The sequence below is a fragment of the Myxocyprinus asiaticus genome, chromosome 19 (genome assembly GCF_019703515.2).
Source record: "Myxocyprinus asiaticus isolate MX2 ecotype Aquarium Trade chromosome 19, UBuf_Myxa_2, whole genome shotgun sequence".
NCBI lineage: Eukaryota > Metazoa > Chordata > Actinopteri > Cypriniformes > Catostomidae > Myxocyprinus > Myxocyprinus asiaticus.
Window position 1 is genome coordinate 32436307 of NC_059362.1, and position 9226 is coordinate 32445532.

Sequence of the window (9226 nt, forward strand, 5' to 3'; positions counted from 1 at the left end):
TTACCTAAAAACTTGGTAGCACTTTAATATTTGTCAACATTAGTAAATGCATCAGGTATCATGAACTAACAATTATTATTTATTTGTATTTATTTATTTTGCCATTTATTATTCTTGGTTAAACTTAGTTATACAATTTTTTTTTTTTAACTTTTAGTAAGTTGATAATGCATTAACTAATGTTAAAATATAGGTGTTTCTTTCATTTTAGCACTGTTTAAACATTTGAACACTCTTACTATTTTTTTTTTTTTTTTATGTGTCTGGTAACAATGTTTAACAGTGTACATAAACCACAAGATATTTATGTCATTATGTCTGAAAGTCATAAAAATTCCCACCACAGTGTAATTTCTGTCTCATCTCAAATTCCATATTCCATTTTCGTGAAATTTACAAATTTTTTAAAAACAATGGCTTGCTAAGGCTAATTTCATAACTAACATTTTATGTATCCTAAATACACACAATTAAATGACATTTTCTAAATTAATCAACAGAAAGGTTATTCCATATTGTAGAGCACATCTAAACGTGTTCAGCAGGAGATGCGTATATAAACACAGAGAGAGCATGCAACCACGATGACCACTGGAGTCATATGGACTACTTTTATGTTTCCTTTATGTGATTTTGGAGCTGCAAAGGTCTGATCACCATTCACTTGCATTGTATGGACCTACAGAGCTGAAATATTCTTCTAAAAATCTTTGTTTGTGTCATGGATCGCTGAAAGCGTGATGAGGACCCAAATGAAGTAACCAGGGCAACGAGGCTGAGATCACTGTGGCACCTGCAAAACTCAAAGAAAGAGAGAGACATAAGCTGGGGCATGATGCAAGACTGAGAGACACGTGGCAATATGGAAACAAAACAATGCCACGCACTCTCACAGACACAAACACACGAATGACACAAGCGCCAAATGACAGACAAGATGGGACCTATGTGCAGGGGTTCGGCCACATATAAACATAGGGCACTTGGATCTGGACACGCAGCGCAAGACGAGTGCCACGCGAAGCACGCCCAAGGTTGCGAGAGACAAACACAAAACCACTGACAAGAGTGCATGCTGCAAGAATGACATAAGAGCAATGCACTCGTGCTAATAACCAACAAGACAAGAGAATGCTTGACAGCGTCAAAATGACGAGCCATGCACTCTCACAAAGACTAGACAAGACACTAAGCAAGAATGTCAGAGCTCAGCCACAAAGACAACAAGTGGCTGTAATAATTTGCAGTTTTATAATGGATTTTCATCATTTATTTTTTTAAATTCTGGGTGTGGGACAAGACTAAAGCAACAAAATATATACATACTGTAAAAGGCATTTAAAAAGTAGCAAATATAAATAAAAAAAATGTGGTAAAAAGTTTCAAGTTCAGTTTTAATGATACCTTCGCATAAAAAGGAAAAAAGTTTAAATCTGTTCATTTTAATAAAAATCAACCCCTGAGTGCCTGAAATTGAAGAAACACCCATACAACTTTCAGTTTTAAAAATGTATTACTATATGCTGAAATTAACATTAACCAAGATTAAGAGCTGTAAAAGTATTGTACATTGATAGTTCATGTAAACTTTTTAACTACTGTAATGTAGCAGAGATAGGCCACTTCTATTAAAATGAATGGGAGAAATTGGAACGCTCAACCAAGGAGCTCTGAGCGCCCAACGGTCAACGGATGTGGAAAGGAAGTCCCGCCTTACAGTTAAAAGAGCCAGTCACCTTTTAGATACAGACATCACCTGTCAATCAACTCTAGAACGTGCATGAGCATTAGCTATACAAGGAGAATTTTTTTTTTTTTTTTTTTTTGTGTGTAACATGAGGAAAAGGATCACAATTCATGATACCAGTAATTTCTGATTTTATTGCTGATTTGAAATATGTTCTTTGATCGTAATCTTGACCAACCGTTTTTGAGATTTTGGTCTTTATCCATTCAAGTGGATAGGAGCTGCACTGGCATGACTAGAAATAGCCTCCCGAGAGCATTCCAAAGATGTCCGACAGTGGACTGATTTGCTAGAAAGACTCTGAATGTAGTCAACTCATATTAACAAATATAACCTTATTGTAAAGTGTTACCAAACGCTCTTTTCCTGCTAGATTACAAAATAGATTGACTGCATTTTATGAGAAACCCTTAAAAAATACTGCACTCTCTAAGACTAAGCCTTCAACTGGCTATTGTATATTGAACACAAGACTCCAACTGTCACATGGTCATTTTTACAAAAAGCCATTTTTCTCCTGGTTTTGTCTACATTTCCTTATTTTCTATCCCTTCGCTCCTCTCATCCCTCTTTCCTCCTCTCCTTTGTTCTTGCTTGACTTGTTTTCCCTGGTGTTCTTATATGATTACAGTGTGCTTGTTTACTGCAAATATGGCTCATTTCTGTATTTTGGAGAGAAGAAGTGCAGAATTCCAATGGATATTGCACGCCTTCCCTTTGATTCTCTTGCATCCCCCTCTTCCATTGCTTTCCAGATCTCTCAACCACTCTGTCACATAGGTGCACACACTGAAAGCATTCACACGCTTGACACCTAGGTAAGCCTCCTGGCATGCGCCATGTGCCTCAGTGTATATGTATATGTATGTGTGTGTGCCTTTGCATCAGGATTCTTTCAGGGTCCTCTGCATCTGCCTTTCAAATAGATTATCTCTTTCTCTCTCTGTCACACACATATGCCAAGCATCTATACATATTAAACACATGCATGCAGTCATAACCACGAATGGGTGTATTACTGAGACACAAGGGCAATTAATTTCATAGGTGGATAATTGGATCTGTCTTTGCAGAATAATTATAATCTAAATCATTCTAACCCCTAAGCCCCCTCACTCACTTGAGTGCTTTGTTTGTGTGGGAATATGTGTATGTGTGTGTGGCATATGGCATATTTATTTGTAGTGATAATGCAATGTCAATACTGTGTGTATGTGTGTTTGTGAGTGAGTGCTGGAATTTCATTTCATGCCACAGACTCTTGATTATGACTGGCTGGACGATGCCGCAAGGAGTTACTCGGTCACTTCACTGTCCAAGTCATATGACAGCTAGTGTACGTGTGTGTTATATATGTGCCTCTGTGTGAGTGATAGAGGGAGGTGTGTGAGGGAGAGAAGGATTCTGAGCTCCACACCAGATATAATACGGAAAACAGCATAGCAAAGCTACTTTGATGCATTTATACCTTCATCCGGTCACATATCTACTTATGGAGTCATGTTAATAAAATGTCTGTATAATACACCTATACACATCTCTATTTCCATTCTAGATATTTACTATTGGAATATTTGACAAAACCCTTTGGGGTCTTGGAGGCTGCAAACAACACAAACAATGGTCTAAGTTTTTCTCTGAACCAATCGCCGTCAGGAGGGCAGGTTGTGCTGGTCGGAGGCGGAGTTTTCTTGACTATTTAAAGTGAGGCGGTGCAAAGTGTAAGAGAAGCCAGTGTACCTTGGAGAGAAGAGGGAGGCAGGAGCAAAAGAGTTTGGAGACCTTGCGGGTTACGCACATCGAAAGCACCGATGGCGCGAAAGGACCATTAGCCATAGTCCTGGGGAAATACGCAGGTATGCACGTATCAAACGCATCATATCTAATCTGTTGGAGGCTCCACATTTCCAATTGTGTTGTGTTATGAAATTAATAACAAGAGATCATTGCAGATTTTGGCATGCTCGGAAAAACTGAAGCTGTAGATCTTATCTCTCTTCATCTGCACTGTTAGATGTGTGACTACATTGACTCATTTCGCCTCTTTGTGCTGCTCTCAGGGCGAGTTGTTTACGCATCCAGGTGCGCATGGTTTCAGTGAATGTTTGTTCTTTTTTGACGTGACTACTATGGCTGTGTTTCAAAAGCTAGTGCGCTGCTCCCCACCATTTGGGCATTATAAGCGCATGCAGCATTCAAGGGCGCTTTCCGAGTCTAAATGATTCCACAAAATGCTTTCTAGGTAGGTTTTAAGACACAGTCTATAAGTCTCGCGTATGGCTACTCATTGAAACGCTTTTTCTATTTCAGAAGCAGTATTCCATGTCTCTTCTCTGCCCTGTTATTGATGGGAAACCAACTGGACCGGATCACACACCTGAACTACAGCGAGCTACCCACCGGGGATCCATCGGGCATCGAGAAGGACGAGTTGCGTGTTGGCGTGGCGTACTTCTTTTCCGATGAGGAGGAAGAACTGGACGATAGATCTCAGTCGGACAGCTTTAAAGACAACAACAGCCCGAGCAAGGACGGTCCGGTGGCGCTCAATGAGATCGAGTACTCGGCGTTCTGCTGCCAGGAATGTATATATTCCAAACTGCGGGAGAACGAGGACCTGAATGTCTATTCGGTGAAAACTTTATTAACCATGTGCAAACCCGGGGATCTACTGGAGTTCGTGGCCAACGCGCAGGCCCCGCACTGGGCGATCTTTGAAGGGGAGGACCAGGTTATTCACCTGTACAAAGGGGAGATCCGCAAGGCCAGCTTGTTTGAGATCAGCTGCGGTCGGCAGGGCAGGATAGTAAACAATCGTTACCGGTACCGGCCGCTGCCTGCTGATTTGGTGATGCAGAACGCGAGCGGGCACCTGGGGCTCAGCAGCGACGAGATTTGCTGGACGAACTCGGAAAGTTTCGCCGCCTGGTGCCGCTTCGGGAAACGGGAATTTAAAGCGGGCGGCGAGGTGCACTCGGTCGAGCAGCGATACTTTCTAAAGGTGCACCTGTCCGAGAGCACCGTGCACACGCTCATGTTCCGCAGCCTCGAAGAGATGATACGAGAGAGGCGGCGCGTGGACGCCAGTGGAATTCTGAAGGAGCTGTCGCTGGTCAACGGGAAGGAATGAGGGGGATTTCATATAGTCTCGTTGTGGACCGATTGGAACTCTGCATGCCTTGAACAAGGGCTGCTTACCCTTACCTTATGACTTTCGGAGGGACGTGCATATTTGTGTGAAAATATGGTACAAAGACAACGCCCCTTTTGATTATGGTGTGAGAACCGATGACCCCACTAAAGTCACTCTGTACCTTTAAAACGGAAAAAGATAAAAAATTTAAGGTGAGCCCTCATCCCATGAACGAATACAGCCGCCATGTAGATCCCGGCGCGCGCTGCGGCAGATGGTGCATAAGGAACCACGATGCGTTGATTGTGTCTCATATTTTACTGAACTCCAGAGCTTTAATATTAAACGCAAGCCGTGGGTCTCCGTTATTGCACATCTGTCCAGCTGCATTAGTTCCTCTAAACCAATCAAACACTGACGTCAAACCTCACACGAGCCTTTGTTTTCATTCTGTTACCAACAAGCGCGTGCAAAGTTCCTTTGTTTTTGGAGTCCATATTTTTGTATTTCAGTTAGTACGTTAAAAAACTGTTTTTATTTAAATAAACGTAGATTGCCCTATGAAAATTGGTTTGGTCTCTAGCTCTTTTTCATATTGTTTTCCTTGCGAGGAAGGAAAACAATATGCGATTTAATAAGCGAGCACGTGCTGGATAAGCCAGTCTCACACGAGTGCTTAACTGGTGCATTATCATTAAAATATGAACCCTCTGTGTCGTTCACAATATCGACCATTGCTTCATTTGATTTCGGGGGGATTTATTTCCGCCAGCAGGGAGGTCGTTTGTTATCATTGGTGCATTAGTATGCCTTATGGGTAGTTTGTGATGCATGAAGACATGGTCCTTTTGTTCTTGTTATTGTCGATGATCATCGGTGCGTTCCTAACCTCTTAGGAGACATTGTGGGTGAAAAAGTATTTGCAAAGGTTTAAAAAAACACGCACCCCTCAGGCATTTCATTATATATTCTGTGTTACTTTAAATATAGGCTACATATCAAGTTTATAACTGCACTGTTTGTAGTCCAGAAACCTATACATCCAAATCATCTGCAGCCTACATTTTGGATAAGCTGTGTTTGTGTGTGTCTGTGGGCATAAACACTCTCCAGCACCAGTTAATATGGTTATGCTCTGTTTGTTTTCCTATTAGAGGATGTAGACTGCAGCTGGGATCAGTTATGCTTTATATTCAGTGGGGCTTGATTGGCCCACAGGTTTGTGTGGCTGGACCCTTTACAGAGCTTGTGTTTGCCAACACTAACAAATAATTCTGTAAATCAGGTCTTACCTGAAGCAAAGCAGTCCATTTTACCAGGTTAACCTTGTGTGCTTCATTAGAATGTAACAATATCAGCTGTTTACAATGGTTTGTTTTTTTACTCAAGTGGAGCCACAGTAATTTCTATAAATCTTCCTGTCCTGTTATTAATCATACTGAAATACTTTATAAATGAAGACAATGCGATTTTTACTTTAGTGGTTCCCCTTAAAGAACTTCACCTCAGTTTTGCATATTTACTAGATCTAGTAGTTCTTGCAGTCTGATTTTCTATGTATTCATTTTACATAAACTCTATTTTGTATGTCGCTATAATTCTGTGTGTGTGTGTGTGTGTGTGTGTGTGGTGTGTGTGTTCATACTTACACTACCAATAATTGAAGAACAAAATTGCCCCCAAATGTGAGCTAAATCTGACAAAACATTATTTTGAAGACATTTTGGGATGTTTCCAATCAGAAAATCGATTGGAAAAATCTTCAGTTGGTAAATCGATTAAAAAGTAAAGTGAATACTGCTTTTTAAAACTCTAAAATGCAAAATGTAAACCCTGTAATCGTGCAAAAATATCGATTTAAACAACTTAACAGCTCAAATAATACACGTTTTAACAGAAGAATTAATGTACTGTAAGTGATTTTATAAAATTATAAGCTTCACATTTCTGCCTTTAAACCCTCCAAAAATTGGCCCCATTCACTTACATTGGAAGTGCCTCACTGTAACATTGATTTTTGCTTTTCTTTTTAAAGAAAAGGAGGAACAAGTCGAAATTAATGTTTGTGGTAATCAGCATTATGCCACTAATGTTGTCGATTGAGCTTAACTTGCATGGAACACGGTATATTCCTTTTAAGTGTACATATGTACAGTGTGTGTGTGTGTGTGTGTGTGTGTTTCCATTCCAGACAGGACTGTTAATCATAAATCTTCATCATGGACATGTTGTTTCAGATGTGCCAGTCTAAGCCGTTAATATGGAAAGTAGAAGACTGTGCAAAACTGCAAATGAAAGAAAACAAGTGGGACGGGTTTCTAATGGCTTGGGAAAGATTGCACACCAACTGTCAGATGAGTTCTTTGTTGATGTTACAGGCTTAGCCTTGTTAGTGTACTGACAAGCACTGTTGAGAACTACCAGACGTTAACTAACACACACACACACACACACACAGTCTTGGTCCACAATGCACCATCAGTGCTATCTAGGTGTGTTTCTCCACCACATTGTTTGTCACATTCACCAAAACCAGCAGCCCCAGTAACCTACTTTTCACTAGATGATTTGTGGGATCTCCTTCCTCGACTTTACCCAACCCAACAACCCCCCCACCACGCCTGCCACCGCCGCCTCAGTTTAGCTTTTTCTGACGTGACAATCAGTCAACTGTCCTGTACCAATTCCTTTTTTTTTTTTTTACTTTGGCTGGAAATTTAGGATAGTGGAGCAGCGGGCTATATGTGGAGAATGAGGACAGGAGTGAAAGAACAATAGGATGAGGGACTAGATGTTGCCAACATGAGTTGAACAGAATATCTTTAGCCTGAACAAAGTCTGTCTCACAGTGATATGCCGTATGTGCCTCTGTGTGTGTTGAGAGAGCGAGAGCCTGTCACACTTCATAACCTGTTACTGGGGAAACCTCAGCCAGTCATTTAGCTTGCGCCTACTAAATATTATTTTACTTAAAGCCTGGGGAGAGAGTGCATGGATTTCCAACCTCTTTAATAATGGCTTGTTGTTTTTGTGTTGATTAAACCACTACAGATAACACATTTGCTTCTGCTGAGGGAGAATCGTGCATAACATCTGTGCTCTGCAGAAGTCCTGCCTCTCTTTCAGCCTCAATCGGATATTCGTTTAAACCAGCAGGCTAGCTGGTAATCTGCAATTCAGGCTCCTTTGTGCTTTTTTTCCTTTTGGACAATTTAAAAATAATTTATTGTGACAAGCTTATATTTCTGAAAGGAAGGTGTTTAGGTGATTCTTAAAATAAGTTCCATGTAAATGTATTCTATGAAGAACCTTCAAGTTCCATACGTTGTCAATACCATGTTACTTGAATATGGTAATCATTTAATACCATGGTAGATATCAAAGTACCATGGTATTTACAGATTAAACATTTGTTGTAAAGCCCAATGAAAATTTTTTAGATGTGTGTTTACTATTGTTTGTTTTGTTTTTTTGCATTGAAGCCACACTCATTCTACCATTTTACCTATTCTTTTATAATTTATTTGAAATACCATGTTATTTTGGACCTTTGAATTACCTTACTATGTAAATACCATGTAAGATGAATTTGGTAATCATTGAGTACCTGATACCATCATTGTACCATGGTAATGCCACAGACCTTTTTGAAAGGAGCATCTTTATCTGTATGCAGAAGAAATAATCATGATAATCTGTTACTGGTGTATTCATAATGATTCTGTACAACTAAGGGTTCAGTGAGGTGTGTAAACTAACAGAACATACTGAATTGGTCAGAACCAAATTCAGTACGTTTACATGAAGAATGACTAACAGACCTAGATAATGCGATTGTAGCTCAGTTTTGTTCAGCATTTAAACACGTCATTGGTTATTTCATTACAACTACTCGGGAAGCACCGCTTCCCCAAAGAAATGCAGCAACCACAAGTTTTCTATATGTACAAGTAATCTTTATAAATTGCATATGCAGTATTTTAGTGAATAAAAGTGTAAAATCATTAAAGCGCCATTCTTTCAAGTAATCTAATCCACTTTTTTTCCCCACATGAATGTGTCCTTAGAGAAGAGTGGACGCATGGCCCAGATGGCCCCACTAAAGCCATGCTTAAATGGGAGTCTATGGCAGATACCAGTACCATTAAATTTCAGTGCAGTAAAGATAGATTTTCATTGGAAGAGAGGCTATAAATATGACATTTTGAGTCCAGCCTGGACACCATGCTTCTCTAGGAGTCTATGGGCTTTGTGAGCTCTAATTGCATTGAATCTGATTGCCTATTGGACATTGGACTTTCAATCACTGCATTTATTTTTGTCCCGCCTGGAAGCCTGGCTTCTCT

The 9226-nt window shown here is 40.1% G+C and overlaps 1 protein-coding gene across 3 annotated transcripts; it reads left to right on the plus strand.

Moving 5' to 3' along the window:
* Positions 1-3491: 3491 nt before the first annotated feature.
* Positions 3492-8904, plus strand: lratd1 (LRAT domain containing 1). Of its 3 annotated transcripts, none has more exons than XR_007892112.1 (3): positions 3492-3603; positions 4058-5092; positions 7118-8904. XR_007892112.1 is itself a non-coding variant. In XM_051645580.1 (2 exons), exon 2 carries the CDS (start codon positions 4095-4097, stop codon positions 4875-4877), a length of 783 nt encoding a protein of 260 aa, XP_051501540.1. In that variant the 5' UTR covers positions 3492-3603; positions 4058-4094; the 3' UTR covers positions 4878-5447. The 3 variants fall into 3 exon arrangements, 1 of the variants encoding a protein (XP_051501540.1); XR_007892113.1 differs by having other exon boundaries at positions 7932-8904; XM_051645580.1 differs by lacking the exon at positions 7118-8904 and having other exon boundaries at positions 4058-5447.
* Positions 8905-9226: the final 322 nt, after the last annotated feature.